At 40.6% G+C, this 16836-nt stretch overlaps 1 protein-coding gene across 2 annotated transcripts; it reads left to right on the top strand.

The window, feature by feature from the left end:
* Window positions 1-1032: 1032 nt before the first annotated feature.
* Window positions 1033-16186, top strand: LOC125748329 (uncharacterized). 2 transcript variants are annotated; one of them, XM_049024351.1, is made up of 7 exons: window positions 8758-8817; window positions 10416-10484; window positions 10652-10999; window positions 12920-13270; window positions 14378-14497; window positions 14984-15030; window positions 15187-16186. In XM_049024351.1, the coding sequence occupies exons 2-7, from the start codon at window positions 10451-10453 to the stop codon at window positions 15310-15312; spliced, it is 1026 nt and encodes a 341-aa protein (XP_048880308.1). In that variant the 5' UTR covers window positions 8758-8817; window positions 10416-10450; the 3' UTR covers window positions 15313-16186. The 2 variants fall into 2 exon arrangements, with proteins under 2 accessions (XP_048880309.1, XP_048880308.1); XM_049024352.1 differs by lacking the exons at window positions 8758-8817; window positions 10416-10484 and adding an exon at window positions 1033-1125.
* The last annotated feature ends 650 nt before the right edge of the window (window positions 16187-16836 follow it).

The following is a 16836-nucleotide window of genomic DNA, read 5'->3' as shown; positions in this document are numbered from 1 at the left end:
ATGTGCCAATTTTACTCAAGTGGCTACTTTTCAAATGCAGTTCCTGGCCAAGATGAAGAAAGTTCATGAAGACTACATGATAATATTAAGCACTGACATAACAAACAACATTTTTTACATGCAAAATATACAGGAAAATATACACTGCAACAGGCTAGGATAGACAAATAACCAAATACACTTGCAAGCCTGACCACTTTAGACCCCAGATTAGAAAATTGGTGAATGAGCATATATTTTTTCCAAGTTTTGTTTTGCTTTCAAGATCTCACAAATAAAAATAATAAAAAAAAGATTATTCCACTATAGCCAGATCCAGTTTCTGTGGGGGGGGGGGGGTGACAATTTGTAGTAATAACTATTTCCTGCTGAAAAACACTGGTAAACTATCCACATGTCTCTGAATATCTGTGAGTCCCGAGACCTCCATGACAGATAGATATAAGTTGCTAGTGTTGATCGGCAGGAAATCTTCTCCAAAGCCCCACCACCACCTCACACCAATCCACCCAGGGTTTACTTCAAATAAATTTGCTGGTAATACAAACCGGATCAACTTGTGGTTTGTGTCCACGTGTACTAGAGACAAAGGCCCTGGTACATTCTGCGTACAACACAGCCAAGACTTGACAACCTTGATATGATGCGCATGGAATCAACCCTATGCATGGAGGCTGCAACTCTTCTCCACCGAACCCTGTAGCCCATTGACTGCAGCCTCCCTCTGACCATCCTGTAGCCTGCATTTGGTAGATCATTCTTGACAGAAGAAACCAAATTGTCAAGTTCCTCATCACTGATGGAATTATATGTGTCCCTAACACAGAGCTCATACTCTTTCATTCTTCTTAAGATTGTTCTTCTTGAAACACCCATCAGTGTGGCTATGCAAGGCACAGGAAGTTGAGTATGGAACATTTCTTTCAAACGTTGTTCTTCAATCAAAATCTTGGGTCGTCTATTGGTGACAGCGACTTCCTGTGTGACACATGGGGCTGGACGTTCCAGATGTGCCCTCACAAGGTCAAAGAGCTCTTGCAAAGCCAGGGTGATAGCAGGAGGTACTTCAATGTGATTAGACAGGACCTGCAGAAGATACAGCTCCTGATGACAAAGGAACTCCAGGTAATCCAAATTTAGTGGAGTCGCGCTGAATCCCATTTCTATTTTATGCAGAAGACTTTCGAGAAGGTGGTATCTGAGCTGTTCCCAGAACAAATTATAGTTATTGAGGTGTCAAGATCTAGTCTCTGATCCACACACTAGGCCTACCATTCAAAAGTTTTAATTATGAAAATGAAATGTTTTTGTTTTGTGAGGTGCTTGTTCATGTATGATGATGTAGTGGCTGCTCTGTTTGACCGTGGTAAACCTTTTCACAAACAATATAAGTGAAGCTGCAGCGATTGTTTTGGGATTGTTTGTGATTGTTTTTGGGGTGTTTGGAACGTATTTTCTGAGTGTTTGTGTGCTTTAATTGTTTAGTGGGTGGCTGTGTTATTTCTATTTATTGTTCTTATTTTGGTCGGCGTGAGTGCTTGTCTGTTCTGTCTGTTTATTAACAGCGCGATTGTTACGGGCAGTGAGCTGCGTTTTCTGTTCGCGTTTAACTCCGTAAAAAACACCGGCGGGGCGAAATAGCTAATAATATCTAACGTCGGTAACGTTACTCAGCGCCAGAAAAGGACAGTTGCTCCTGAGCTTTGCTCGGTCGCCAGTCGGGGCCGGGAGGACATTTTCTACTTTTTTCCCCGCTCTGGCAGTAGCCTGCTGTGAGGGGGTTTTTGTGGTTTTTCGACCTCCCAAGAGCAACTTCGATTTCGTTTTGTTTTTAGTTCATACTTGGTTCAGGCAGAAGTTCTTTTGGTAAGTAGTAGTAAATTTATTGGATTTAAAATTTTAAATAAAAATAATAATTAAGTTCCGTTTCAACCCAAGTAACTTATTTTAGTGTACTCGGCACTTTATTGCATTTAACGGTACGCTAATTAATCTTTAAAGTTAAATACGCTATATAAATTTACTGGGCTGGGAGTACGGGGTCATAGTGAGTTAGTTAATTATGGGGCCGGCTCAGTGTTGCGTTTGCAACATGTTTGCCCTTCTGGACGTTAGTGTCCAGTCGGACTTCATCTGCGAGCGATGTAAGCTAGTGGACTCGCTCATGGTCAAGGTTTGCGACCTTGAGGAGCAACTGGCTCTCATCCAATGCAACAGTGAGTTAGAGGAGCAAGTTAATACGCCTTTTAGGGAGAAGGTGTGTACGCCACTAGCCGGGAAGGGGGAGAATGAAGAGCAGAGAGGTCGTGAGAGCTGGGTGACCGTAGGTCGTAGACGCAGGAAGGGGCGTACACACGTTGCAGAGGCGGCATCACCTGAGGTGACTGTGTCAAACAGGTTTCAGGTTCTTCCAGCTTTAGAGCCGGAACGGACTGGGGAGGCAGGTGGGCCCTTGGGCACTGAGGAGCCCCCTCCCCCCAGGAAGAGGGAGGTTGTGGTAGTGGGGGATTCCATTATTAGGGGAGTAGACAGTTATGTGTGCACGCATGATAGAGGGTCCCGTACGGTGTCTTGCCTGCCTGGTGCCCAGGTAGGAGACCTTCCAGATCGTGTGGATAAGCTTTTGGCCCCAGCTGGGGTGGATCCAGTTGTCGTGGTGCATGTTGGCACCAACGACATAGGCAAGGGTAGAAGGGCTGTTCTGCAGGATAAATTTATAGAAGTCGCCAATAAGCTTAGAAGCAGAACGTCCACGGTGGTATTCTCCGAAATACTCCCCGTGCCACGTGCAAGTCAGGCTAAGTTAGCTGAGATAAGGAAATTAAATGCGTGGCTAAAAGGATGGTGTAGGAAAGAGGGGTTTAGGTTTATGGGGCATTGGAGGACCTTCTGGAACAGGTGGGACCTGTACAAGCCGGATGGGTTGCACCTGAACCAGAGGGGAACCAGTGTATTGGGGAGGCGTATGTGTAGAGTAGTTGAGGAATGTTTAAACTAGGGACTGGGGGGGCAGGGAGGTTAGTTAACTATGTCAGTGGGGGGAAACGGAAAGCCCCAAATAATCATATTGTAAGTGGGCACCGTAATAGGCCTACCCTTTGTTGTCTGTATTTAAACGCCAGAAGTAAAATAAAATAATAAAATAAAATTCATGATTTAGAGGCTTTTATCTCATCAGACTCTTATGATATTATAGGAATAACTGAAACGTGGTTGAGTGAAAAGGATGGACAAGAATATAATATGGATGGTTACACGTTGTTCCGTAAGGATCGTATAGGAAAAAAGGGAGGTGGTGTTGCAGTATATGTAAAGGAAAACTTGCAGGCAAGGGAACTTACTGATATAAATAAAACTACGGAAGCAATATGGGTAAAATTAGATGCTAAAAACTCAAATAGCCTAATTGTCGGTGTTTGTTACAGAACACCTAATATAGCTGCTGAGGAAAGCAGATTGTTATACAGTGATATTAGGACTATGAGCAATAAAAATGATGTGGTAGTTATGGGTGATTTTAATCTACCAGGAATGCAGTGGGACATTGTCACTGGCTCTTCAGAAAATGAACTGGAGATGGTGGAATTAGTACAGGATTGTTTTTTTACTCAGTTTAACACCCCTACCAGGGGAGATGCCATTCTTGATCTTGTTCTCTCTAATAACCAGGACAGGATTGGTAAATTAGACATTTTAGAACCACTTGACAGTAGCGATCATAACATGGTCAAATTTGAGGTTAAGTTTAGTGTTCGAAGAGCTAAGTCCAAATCAAAAATATATAATGTTAGGAAGGCTGACTTTAAGTGTATGAGACTAAAACTAGAAACTGTGAACTGGATGGAGTTAAATAACAAAACTGTTGAAGAGGCCTGGGAATTTTTTAAAAGCACATTATTGCAAGTGCAAGAGGACTTCATACCTGTTTCCAGCAAGAATAAATCTAGGAAATTGCAACCTAGGTGGTTTACTAGGGAAATAAAGCATAAAGTAAGGAGGAAAAGGGCTTTGTTCCAGCAATGGAAAATAACTGATGATGACAGAATTAAGCAGGAATATCTAAGTCTACAGGCTGAGTTAAAAAATGATATTAGACGAGCTAAAAGAAATGTCGAAAGGATGGTTGCATTGGAAGCTAAGGATGACGTTAAAAGTTTCTTCCAGTATTTTAACTCTAAAAGAGCTCTAAAACCTGAAATTACTAATCTGCAGGATAGTAAGGGTCTTATAATAGTAAACGACATTGATATAGTAAATGAGTTCAATGATAGTTTTGCACGGGTATTCACTGTTGAGGACCTTAGTAATTTACCAGTTATTACCTATCCAGCATTGTCTATAGCTAATATATATATAACTGAAGCAGATGTTTTGCAAAGCCTAGCTAAGCTCAAAATAAATAAATCACAGGGTCCTGATGGCATCTTACCTATAGTGTTAAAAGAGATGAGGGATATTATTTGCCGACCGTTAACTTTACTGTTTCAAAAATCCTTATCTGAAGGTGTGGTACCTTCTGATTGGAAGCACGCCTTCATAACGCCTATTTTCAAAAAAGGGGATAGAAGTAATTTGTCTAACTATAGGCCAATCAGTCTAACTTGTATAACTGGTAAAGTTATGGAGGCTATAATCAAAGAGAAAATGGTAGATTACCTGGACTCCAATAACATTTTGCGGGATAGCCAGCATGGATTTAGGAGAGGTAGATCCTGTTTAACAAATCTGTTGGAGTTTTTTGAGGAAGCTACTCAGGAAGTTGATGATAAGAAGGCCTATGATGTCATCTACTTAGATTTCCAAAAGGCTTTTGATGTTGTCCCCCACAAGAGGCTCCTACTTAAACTCAAAGCGACAGGTATTTTAGGTACCGTAGCGACCTGGATTGATAACTGGTTAACAGATAGGAAACAGCGAGTAGTTATAAGAGGCACAATGTCACAGTGGGCTTGCGTTCATAGTGGGGTACCGCAGGGTTCGATTTTAGGACCACTATTGTTCCTAATTTACATAAATGATATGGATACCAATATATACAGTAAACTGGTGAAATTTGCAGATGACACCAAGGTGGGTGGTGTAGCAGATTAGTGGCTCAGCAGCTACAGCGGGATCTTGATTTAATTAGTGACTGGGCCGATACCTGGCAGATGAAATTTAACGTTGATAAATGTAAGGTACTCCATCTAGGGAGCAGAAATATAAAGTACAGGTATTTCATGGGTGTCACTGAAATAAAGGTAGCTGATCATGAGAAAGACCTTGGTGTGTATGTTGATGCTTCCATGTCCCATTCTCGCCAGTGTGGGGAAGCAATAAAAAAGGCCAATAGGATGTTGGGGTATATCTCCAGGTGTGTGGAGTTTAAGTCAAGGGAGGTAATGCTAAGATTATACAATTGCTTGGTGAGACCTCACCTAGAATATTGTGTGCAGGTTTGGTCACCATATCTTAAAAAGGACATTGTGGCTGTTGCGTTTTCAGCTCTGTTTTCCATACCAAAAGAAAATATCACACAGAGGATCAATTGGAAAAAAAATATAAACGATGGTTTTCTTTAATTCTTTGTTTTCTCAATGTTTGTTTGTCCTTGTGGTCCTCTTGTCTCTCCGCAGTTTGTTTCGCGTTGTCTTTGTACTTGGTTTTTCTTCGGCATGTCTCGTCGTTGTGCGTTGAGCTTCTATGGTAGCTGCACCATTTACTGGTTCCTTTTTGGCGGCACTCTCTCGCAATATGACCGCGATTCCCACATCCGTAGCAGGTTATAGATGATACGTCCACTTTCATTACATTATCTGATTTAGTTTTTATGCCGAACTTTTCTGTCTCTTCGTAGCTTCTTAGTTTACTTTTGAATTGAGTAAGTGTTAATTCCTCGCTGCTCTGCGTCGTATGAATAGCGAAGGGTTTGTACGATTCCGGGAGGCCCTTCAGAATCATGGCTATTATAAGCCCGTCGCTAATTATTTCCTTCGCGTTTCGCAGGGATATTACTGCCTTTTCAGCTCGGATGATATAGTCTGTTACAGATTCTTCTGGCTCTTTTTGTAATGAGGTTAGTTCTGTATACAGGGAAATAATTCGGGGTTTACCCTGACTAGCGTAATGACTTCGTAGTATTTGTAAAGCATTTCTGCCATCATCTACCGCCTCTCTCATCACTAGCGATAGGCTTCTATCGTCTAGTAGTTGGATTAACTCTGCGTAACATTCGGCGTTCTTTTCTGCATCTGGATCAGCGGTGGACAGGATCGTGTCCTTTAAGCCCATTATTCTCAGGTGACCGAGAAATTTTACTTCCCAAAGTTCGTAATTATTTTCATCCCCATCGAAAACTAACCTGTGCCATCTTCCTCCGGTGTCACGCCTGGGCCCATAACCTGTTGCGTTTTCAGCTCTGTTTTCCATACCAAAAGAAAATATCACACAGAGGATCAATTGGAAAAAAAATATAAACGATGGTTTTCTTTAATTCTTTGTTTTCTCCTCCTTGCCACCACACACAGTATCAACGTTGATGTAGGACACAATTGTCTTATCCCGCCAACTCAAACAGGAACGTCAATTAACTCAGGATCGTACTGTAGGTAATAGACTTGCACACTAACATCGTGATCACAAAACCAAATATATATATATATATATAAGTCCATGTCATTTTTAGTACCCTACGTCGTACAGTTCAACAGAAAATAATACAAACAGACAATGTAAAAACATTGTGACTGATGAGGACATATAACTTAACAGTGGCCTTAGAAAAGGTGCAGCGTAGGGCCACAAAAATGATTCCTGGTCTTAGAGGAATGTCATACGAGGAACGGTTATTTGAGCTAAATCTGTTCAGTCTCAAGCAAAGGAGACTGAGGGGGGACATGATCCAGGTATATAAGATTCTAACAGGTTTGGATGCTGTTCAACCAAATAGTTACTTCAGCATTAGTTTAAATACACGAACTCGTGGCCATAGGTGGAAATTAGCGGGAGAACATTTCAAGCTGGATTTAAGGAAGCACTTCTTTACACAGCGTGTAGTCAGAGTATGGAATAGCCTTCCTGTTAATGTAGTGCAAGCTGAATCCTTGGGTTCCTTTAAATCAGAGCTAGATAAGATTTTAACGACTCTGAGCTATTAGTTTAATTCTCCCCAAGCGAGCTTGATGGGCCGAATGGCCTCCTCTCGTTTGTATAGTTCTTATGTTCTTATGTTTTTATGAATAAGTATGACATTAGATCTAAGGACCAGAGTCAAATAAAGTTAAATAAAATCCATCAAAAACACTTACTCAGTGGAGATTCCAATGTAGCAGGCAGACAGCTTTATGGCTTTAATAATGAGTGTATTTAGTAGCTACAAGGACAAAAGATATTAAAAACCTCTCCATTTTAATGCTAATTTAATAAACATTAACAGATAGCACTTAAGGTGGTTTCGCCTATAGTCTGCTAACACTAACCCGAGAACTAATATCTGACGAGCGCTCTTCCCAGGATTTGAATTTATTAACTTGACTGTGTGATGTTGTATTAATAAATGTTATTCACAATGCAATTTATCGTACATTGGCCCATTCTTTTATATATGGTAAGCCGAAGTGGGAAATTCGAGCGAGCGAGTGCTGTGCAGACGCGAGCGCGTAGAGGGGATGGGTTTTCAGCACTGGAGCACACACACGCGCGTGGTTCTACTTTTGGCACTAATTTAACGCCGAGCGAGTGAGTGAGTGCTGTGCAATCGCGAGCGCGTAGAGAGCATGGATTTTCTGTTCGCGAGCGCATGCGCGCGTGGTTTTTATGCGCACGACTTTTGGTACTAATTTAACGCCATAGAAATGTGTGTTTAAAAGGGGAGGAGATCGGGTTGCAGCGCTGGTGTGAGCGGTTTCTCCGGGCAGTTCGCTCGAGGCTAACGTGGCTTTGGGAACGTGGTGTACCCGTCACCCATGTCAGGGAAGAAATCAAAACCGAAATGCTAGGAATATGGACTTCATCTTACGTCAAGCGTTTTCCCCTCCATTGACGCCCATAAAGAAAAGGTTTAAAGTCCATATTCGTAGCATTTCGGTTTTGATTTCTTGTCAGGTAAGTCTTTATGGCCAGATACATTCGCGAGAAATTTGGTGATTTGTGGTGGCTGTTTTGATACATTAAGTTGCTTACGCATTTTCACATTAAGCGCTTTAGAATGTCCCGTGGCAGGTATCCCCTTCTATTGCCCTAGAGAGGGTTGTAACCCTCGTCTGTATATTAATAAAGAATAATCCTTCTATTCCTGTCTCATGTATCTGGACCTCCCCAGCAATTTAACGAAATTTGGTGGCAGCGGTTACAAGTGAACCCGTTTAAGTTTAGCGCTCATACTTCCGTCCATATGTTTAAGACCCACCTTGGCTGACTTAGCTGACATGTCCTGATTTCATAATCTTCAAATTTGTAATCTTTTCTCCTTCATCTAACTCCATGTTTTTAACTTCTTGTCATTTTCTTGCCGTTTGACTCATAGAAAATTATCAGACTTAAATGACACGTCAGCCTGTGCAGACAGCGATTTCAATGTTTTAATAAATTGGCCAGCAGGTGGGGGCAGTGCTCAATTTCATTAATGCCATTCAGAAAACCTTCAGGCTTTATGTCTTAATGAACAGCCTAGAGAAAGACAAAGCATTATATTACTGATGCATACAGCAGATCCCCAACTCAGGCTGTGTTGCATATTTTTAACAGTGCTACAGTATGTTCACACAGCCAGTACAAACAAACTTGCAAGATCTAGACCAGGGGTCACCAACCTTTTTAAAACGGAGAGCTACTTCACAGGTACTGAGCCATACGAAGTTTGATATCAGTTTGAAACGCCCTCCTAAACATGTCTAAACTTCATGTATGATAAACATGTTTTAAATGCTTTTTTTATATTCAATTTCAAATCTATATAAATACAAATGTGATAGATTAGAAACAGGATGAAATTACATTTTAGATGATGTTCGCTGGTGAGTTGTGCTATTTTGTAGAACAGGTCCACGGGCAACTCATGTGGTCATTGGGGGCATCCTTGGGGCACCATGTTGGTGACCCCTTATCTAGACCTACCACATCAGGTAGGAAGGTGCCTATTTCTACCAACTATTCAGACCATCAGACCCAAACCATACATTCAGTCATGCTCAGACACTCCACCAGTGGGCTCTACATTCTGTGCTACATCTGCTCACCTGTTAGACCCACACTCAGTCTCCATTCTGATTTCTTCCTACTACTCGGACTATCTCACCAAAACCAGTCCTGTGGCCTGTTCTATGAAGCGGGGTTACTGGCTTATCGGGGTAACTTGTCGGATTTCTCGATCGGGACCTCCAACTGCTCTGCCATAGAGAGCATCCTAACATCATGCCTTACGGTGTGGTATGCGGGCTGCTGGTGGCCTCCTACCGCTCTGCCATAGAGAGCATCCTAACATACGGCCTTACGGTGTGGTATGCGGGCTGCTGGTGGCCTCCTACTGCTCTGCCATAGAGAGCATCCTAACATACGGCCTTACGGTGTGGTATACGGGCTGCTGGTGGCCTCTTACCGCTCTGCCATAGAGAGCATCCTAACATACGGCCTTACGGTGTGGTATGCGGGCTGCTGGTGGCCTCCTACCGCTCTGCCATAGATAGCATGCTAACATACGGCCTTACGGTGTGGTATGCGGGCTGCTGGTGGCCTCCTACCGCTCTGCCATAGATAGCATGCTAACATACGGCCTTACGGTGTGGTATGCGGGCTGCTGGTGGCCTCCTACCGCTCTGCCATAGATAGCATGCTAACATATGGCCTTACGGTGTGGTATTCGGGCTGCTGGTGGCCTCCTAACGCTCTGCCATAGAGAGCATCCTAACATACAGCCTTACGGTGTGGTATTCGGGCTGCAGGTGGCCTCTATGACTTTTTTGTAGACAGTCCATCTGTGTGGTGCTGTTTGCACGAATTGTTTTGGGAAATGCACTTACAGTTTTGCAGATGTTAAGGGTGATTCCAGAAATGCATCAAAGCAACTGAGGAACTGCAATGTCGCTGTACAGTTCCTTATAATGGGCGCCAATGTAATGTGTAGAGTGGCAAATAAACTGATTCACTATTTACTATCATGTACATCATTTAAAATGCTTGTTTTTAAATGCAAATGTGTGAATATAAATGTAAGCAGTAAAGCTACAATCTGCTCCTGTTTATCTAATTGTTCTCATTTTAACTGGATGTTAAGGAGTAAATTAATAAACGTCATGTAAGTGCACATTAAAATGCTTTTTCACTATTACTTAAATTCCCATGTGAACAGCCAATTAGATCAGCCTGATGTGTGTCTCTCTGTTTCCTCTCTGTTTCCTGCCCTTTCATCCCGACCACGACCATGATCTCTCACTTAGCAGCAGAGCAGTTTATTCTAAACAGTGGAACCACAAAGATGTTCAGACTCTTTGGTCTTCTCATTTTCATTAGTAAGGCCCTAAAATATAAATTATTTTTGGATTTTAATATTTTCATTTATCTATATGATGTGATCAGTGGAATTTGGCCATTTAATCTTCATCATAGTTAATAGTTATTTAGATTACTATTATATGTCTTATTTGATTATGATTTTTTTGTTTTTCTGTTTTTGCAGACACTGCACTGACTACAGATGTTGTTCAGCCCAGTCACCTGACGAGGGTTCAGCTTGGAGACAGTGTGACCCTGACATGCTTCTGTCAAGGAGAAATAACGTTTGTTACTTGGTTTAAGCAAGCTGCTGGTCGGAAGCCCCAGCCCATGGCGAAAGCATTTCGCTACGTACCTGGTGAATTTTACAAGGAATATAAAAGCATAAAACGTTACTCCTTACTGAATGCAGAGGGGAGTTTTAACCTCACTATTTCTAACGTGGAGCCGTCAGATTCTGCAGTGTATTATTGTGCTGCTGTGTTTCTTCATGAGGTCACCTTTGGGAATGGAACCTTTGTCATAACCACAGGTAAATGAGATTCCAGCTATTTTCATATTTGATTTATTATAATGTCAGTAAGATTGTTCCCTGCAAAATAATTTTGACAGTTTAGTTGTTTGTCGATATAAAATTTGCAAAGATACCTTATTGTCTGCTTTGTTCCATAAATGTTTTTCTAAACATCAAACAAAAATCATTCATTATTATTATTATTATTATTATTATTATTATTATTATTATTATTATTATACAATTTGTTGCATTTTGCTTGCTGTCAGCCAAAACGCCTAACCTTCTCTTTATACAGATGTTAATGTTACACATTGCAGCCTCTTTAAAACAAATAACATAAAAAAATGTTTGAGTTGCTATATACAGTATAGGACTGTGCAAAAATCTTAAGCAACGAAAGAAAATTATTTTTTGACGTTATTTATCTGAGCAGTCAGTGTGTATTCACTCTGAAAAAAAATGCATAATTTAACATATGAACTAGGGATGTGCACCATTCAGAACTGATTTGAGAATGAAATTCTCAAATACGTATCCTAAAATTCAGAATTTTGAATACGTATATGAACTTCAATTTCAGTTCATTTTGTTAATCTGAATTACATTTGAATTGTGGTTGAAAACAGGTTGTGGCATTGAAATTTATATTTGAATTTAAAGAAGAAGAACGAAGAAGGGTTTGGATTCAAATTCAAGTTCATATATGTACTGTAGGTGTAGCTTTTAACTAAAATATGAACTTTAATTGAAATATGAATTATACATAAACACATTAACATTGTTATACATCATTGTTATAAAAATGTCGTTTTGTTCAGAATGAAATAATGCAACATTTGAAGTGTCACCTAAAATAATAATTAAACTGTCATTTTGTGCACCATGGTGGATCTGCTCATAGGAAGAGCTGAGTGTCTCTCCTTAGAAGTCAGTGTTGGCTGCAGTGACTGCAGTTTCTAACCTAAGAAACGTCCCAAACACTTTTCCTGCATCAAAAGTCAAACTAGTCCCTATTCCTGCCATGAAAGCTTCACATAATGTCACCGATACCTGAGCCAACCATGTTTATCAGAGGATGCCAACCCTTTGGCTGCAGCTTTCTCTGCACAGGCTGAGAGAGTCTTCAGTGTAGCAGGAAAAGATTTCAGGCCAGAAGATTGCAAATTAAATCATGAAACCTTTGAAGATATTATGCTGACTAAATGTAATAATAATGAAAAATTAGCAATGTGTATTGGAATGAAGCATAATTGCATTTGCCATGACGTTTTGCTTTTCGCTGTAGTGCTATGGTTGAACGGAAAAACTTACTTTTGTGCGCATAAGAAAATAAATAGGAGCAACTACCAAACCAAATAATTCCTTTTACTATGTATACTTTTTCTTTAATGTTAAAAGATAGACAAACTAGTAATGGGCAAACAGTTCTTCGGCTCTTGAATTAAATCATGCAGGTACTACAGCAAAATGCTCAAAAATACCAAAACACATCAAGAACTAAATATGCAAAAACAATAAATACCTTCCTGTGGAAAAGGGGCAACATAAACCAAATGTAAAGTCACGAAAATCATGAAAATATAAAGTACACTTTACACACTTCATTTCTTTGAATTGAAATTAATTATATTCATCTACCTTCATACATTAATACAAGACATTATATAATTATAATGTTTGTTATTATCATATAATTTTTATTTAGGTATTATGTAGGTGCAGTTAATGTATAGTGTTACCTGATATATACTAATAAGCAGTAATACAATAAAAAGAGAGAAGAATGTCAGCTGTTCTCCAAGAAGTTACTGATTTCTTGGATGGCTAGAAGAACATCGATTCAGTTCCCAAAAATCTGTAAGAACAATTTTTGAGGATCTGTATTTTCCATTGTTATTCTCAAAGGGCTGTCATCATGACTATTTTGCTTTTCAGGTAAAGACTCCAACAGCAGGACTGTGGTACAGCAGCCTGTGTCTGACACATTGCAGCCAGGAGACTCTGTGAGCCTGCAGTGTACGATAGAGACTGGGAGCTGTGCAGGAGAACACAGTGTTTACTGGTTCAGACATGGATCAGGAGAATCCCTTCCTGGAGTCATTTACAGCCACGGAAACAGCAGTGATGAGTGTGAGAAGAGCCCTGAGGCTGAATCTCCTACACGGAGCTGCGTCTACGGCCTCCCCAAGGGGAACCTCAGCCTCTCCGATGCTGGGACTTACTACTGCGCCATGGCCATGTGTGGGGAGATGCTGTTTGGGAACGGCACACAGCCGGATATAGATGGTAACACCCAGTGAGGGGAGATGCTGTTTGGGAACGGCACATAGCTGGATATAGATGGTAACACCCAGTGTGGGGAGATGCTGTTTGGGAACGGCACACAGCTGGATATAAATGGTAACACCCAGTGTGGGAGATGCTGTTTGGGAACGGCACACAGCTGGATATAGATGGTAACACCCAGTGTGGGGAGATGCTGTTTTGGAACGGCACACAGCTGGATATAAATGGTAACACCCAGTGTGGGGAGATGCTGTTTGGGAACGGCACACAGCTGGATATAAATGGTAACACCCAGTGTGGGGAGATGCTGTTTGGGAACGGCACACAGCTGGATATAGATGGTAACACCCAGTGAGGGGAGATGCTGTTTGGGAACGGCACACAGCTGGATATAAATGGTAACACCCAGTGTGGGGAGATGCTGTTTGGGAACGGCACACAGCTGGATATAAATGGTAACACCCAGTGTGGGGAGATGCTGTTTGGGAACGGCACACAGCTGGATATAAATGGTAACACCCAGTGAGGGGAGATGCTGTTTGGGAACGGCACACAGCTGGATATAAATGGTAACACCCAGTGTGGGGAGATGCTGTTTGGGAACGGCACACAGCTGGATATAGATGGTAGCACCCAGTGTGGGAGATGCTGTTTGAGAACGGCACACAGCTGGAAATAGATGGTAGCACCCAGTGTGGGAGATGCTGTTTGGGAACGGCACACAGCTGGACATAGATGGTAACACCCAGTGTGGGGAGATGCTGTTTGGGAACGGCACACAGCTGGATATAGATGGTAGCACCCAGTGTGGAGAGTATATCTTTTATTTAGCTTATTCTGCTATTAAGACATTTATTTTTTATTTTAATGTAATACATTTTCTAATTTAAGTGCTTAAATTTAATTACACAGATGTTAATTTAATAAGTATTTCAAATATGACTTAATAGAAATTGTTAAAATGCAAATAAAGTTCATGTCAAAATTGGACTACTTACAAAACAACTGCTGTAATGTGTTATAGATTTGATCTTTAACTAATGTAATGTAAGCAAATGGGAAATGTGTCTCTATATCATTATGCTGAAATCTATCTCTTTGTTACAGGCTTTCAGAAGCTGCTGGATCCTCTTCACTCTGGCTTGCTGATAGTTTTATCTTGCAGCATTATTCTGAACGTTGCTCTCATTTGTATAAGATGTAAACTGATCTGTACACACTGTGCAGGTACGCTGCCTGGCTTTATGCACTCAGAAGAAGGACAAAATGTAGTTTTTAACAAATTATAGAAATATAAAATTGTTTTATGATAGGTAAAATTTTCATATTAAAACCACTCTTGCAGGTAATACAGTTTAAAAATCCATTATTAAATCTCACCTTATTTATATAAACCTTTTTGTACTGTAAGATTTACATTTTTGTATTATATCTTTCATATTTTGCAAAATCTATTGAAATATACATGTTGCAATAAGTTGCATATCAATAACTTTTATTACCAAGATCTCCTCTATAGCAATTTTATTATATATGATATATGAGAACAAATAACACATATCCAAACATGCACTTACATTGACAGAAGTCATTTTTACTTTCATTTTTGAGACAAAAAGGATGTTGATTGCTTGAAAATTCGGAATTTTATCTGACCACTGTGATACCGCGTGAAATTAAATAATATATTGATGTGTTATATATTTTAAACAGATGAAAAGAACAGTGATATATCAAAAGTGGAATGGTCACGCAAGCAAGTATGTAATAAATATTTCAAATTACAAATCGTCAGTAAAACAAATGAACCTCAGACTGATTTCCATCCTGGGATCAGCATTTTAAGTGCTATTTCTGAAAACAAGTAATAGCAAACCAATTTCATCTATCCAATTCTGCCATCTTTGTCTCCACAGTGCCATGACGAGGACACACTGAATTACGCTGCCCTGAACCTTAAGAAGCCAAAACCCAGGAGACAGAAGAAAGATGGGAATAATGACACTCTGTATTCTGACCTCCGGTACAGAGATTATGAATAAAGATGCTTCTCATTCATGTCAGTCACACAGAGTGTTCAGGGTGTAGCTTTAATAATGTTCAGAAGGAGGGCAGGGGAGCCAGTGCTTCTGAGACTGAATCACAGGATTTTACGGAGTTTGGTGTCAGTGTGTTTGGGGCGCATTTTTACTGGAAGTGCAAATGTTCAAGCCAGACTGGGGGCTGAGGGAGGGGGAGAGGGGAGCCACAGAGATTATTTCTTCATGGCATGGGGGGGAATAAGCGGCTTTAATGTTGTGGAAAGGCTGAGTTGCTGCAATCAGTTCTTTGATGTGACACATGCTTACTTGTCTCCCTTGTGTACCATGCTGAATGGTTTGGGGCAAACGCACAGGGACTGATCGATTATATTAAACAGATGAAAGAAACTGAATGAAAATTTCAAGTGTTCTTAAATTACGTTTTTCATTTAATGTTTTGTACTGTATGTATTTTTGAGTATATACATGTACCTGTATATGTACCTGTATATATACCTGTGTCGTTAATAACGATGTGGATAATTAAGAAAGAGGAGTTTTGTTTCTTGCTCCCTGTCCTGTTACTTGGCTCACAAACATACACACACATAGACACACTCACAAACACACACACACACACATACACACACATAGACACACACACAAACACAGACACAGAAACACACACATGCACACACACACGAACACATACACACACACACAAACATACACACACAGACACACAAACACACATGCACACACATACACACACACACAAACATACACACACAGACACACACATGCACACACACTCACACACACACTGCTACGGCTCTGTAAGAACACTACCATGCTCTTTTGTGTGAGTGGGGTGGGGGGTGTTAAATAAGATGAAAATGACAATGGCTGTACTTTTGTTATGCCAGTTGTGTTTCTATCGTCATTGTATCATATTCCACAAGCTTTTTATTCTACAAGATGTACAAGCCAGTCAGTGTATTCAGTGGGGTGTTCAGGAGTCATTAGGTTCTGAAAAATGTCTTGCATTTAAAACATAATGTACTTTTGAATACTTAAGTATTTTTATATGCAAATACTCCAGTACTTTAACTGAAGTAAAAAATCAACTGAAAAGCTTTGAGTATTATTTGACGAGGAGCATCTATACTTAACTCAAGTAGTGAAGTTGTGTACTTTGTCCACCTCTGTCCGAAAGTGACATACAGCTGTAAGCTGTTTTGGTTTGTTTGTCTGCTGAGTGCTTCTCTGCAGTGCTGCAGATGTTTCCACTGGTTAGATGCAGCTCAGGAAGACTGACCCACTGACTGCACTGTGCTGGGCTCACTTTGCAAAGAGTAAAAACCACACAGAGAGAACAATACCTGCTGCTTGTAAGACCCTGTTTCCTCTCTACCTCACCCAGGTCACGCTTTGAAGTATTCAGCCTAAGTTATTTTATCCAAACAAGCCACCATTATTATTCATGCAGCTGGACATTTGACTGGAGCACATGATTGCTACATATCACTACCCTGTACATGGAAC

Source organism: Brienomyrus brachyistius, chromosome 9 (assembly GCF_023856365.1).
Source record: "Brienomyrus brachyistius isolate T26 chromosome 9, BBRACH_0.4, whole genome shotgun sequence".
Lineage (NCBI taxonomy): Eukaryota > Metazoa > Chordata > Actinopteri > Osteoglossiformes > Mormyridae > Brienomyrus > Brienomyrus brachyistius.
Note: the sequence above shows the minus strand (reverse complement) of the source record. Positions and strands in the feature narration are given on the sequence as shown.

Excerpts from the sequence above, each read along its gene's own strand:
- LOC125748329 (XM_049024351.1), top strand. The coding sequence starts at position 10,451 with ATGTTCAGACTCTTTGGTCTTCTCATTTTCATTA. Across the intron at positions 10,485-10,651 it reads TGGTCTTCTCATTTTCATTA|ACACTGCACTGACTACAGAT; the intron begins GTAAGGCCCTAA and ends CTGTTTTTGCAG. Across the intron at positions 11,000-12,919 it reads AACCTTTGTCATAACCACAG|GTAAAGACTCCAACAGCAGG; the intron begins GTAAATGAGATT and ends TTTGCTTTTCAG.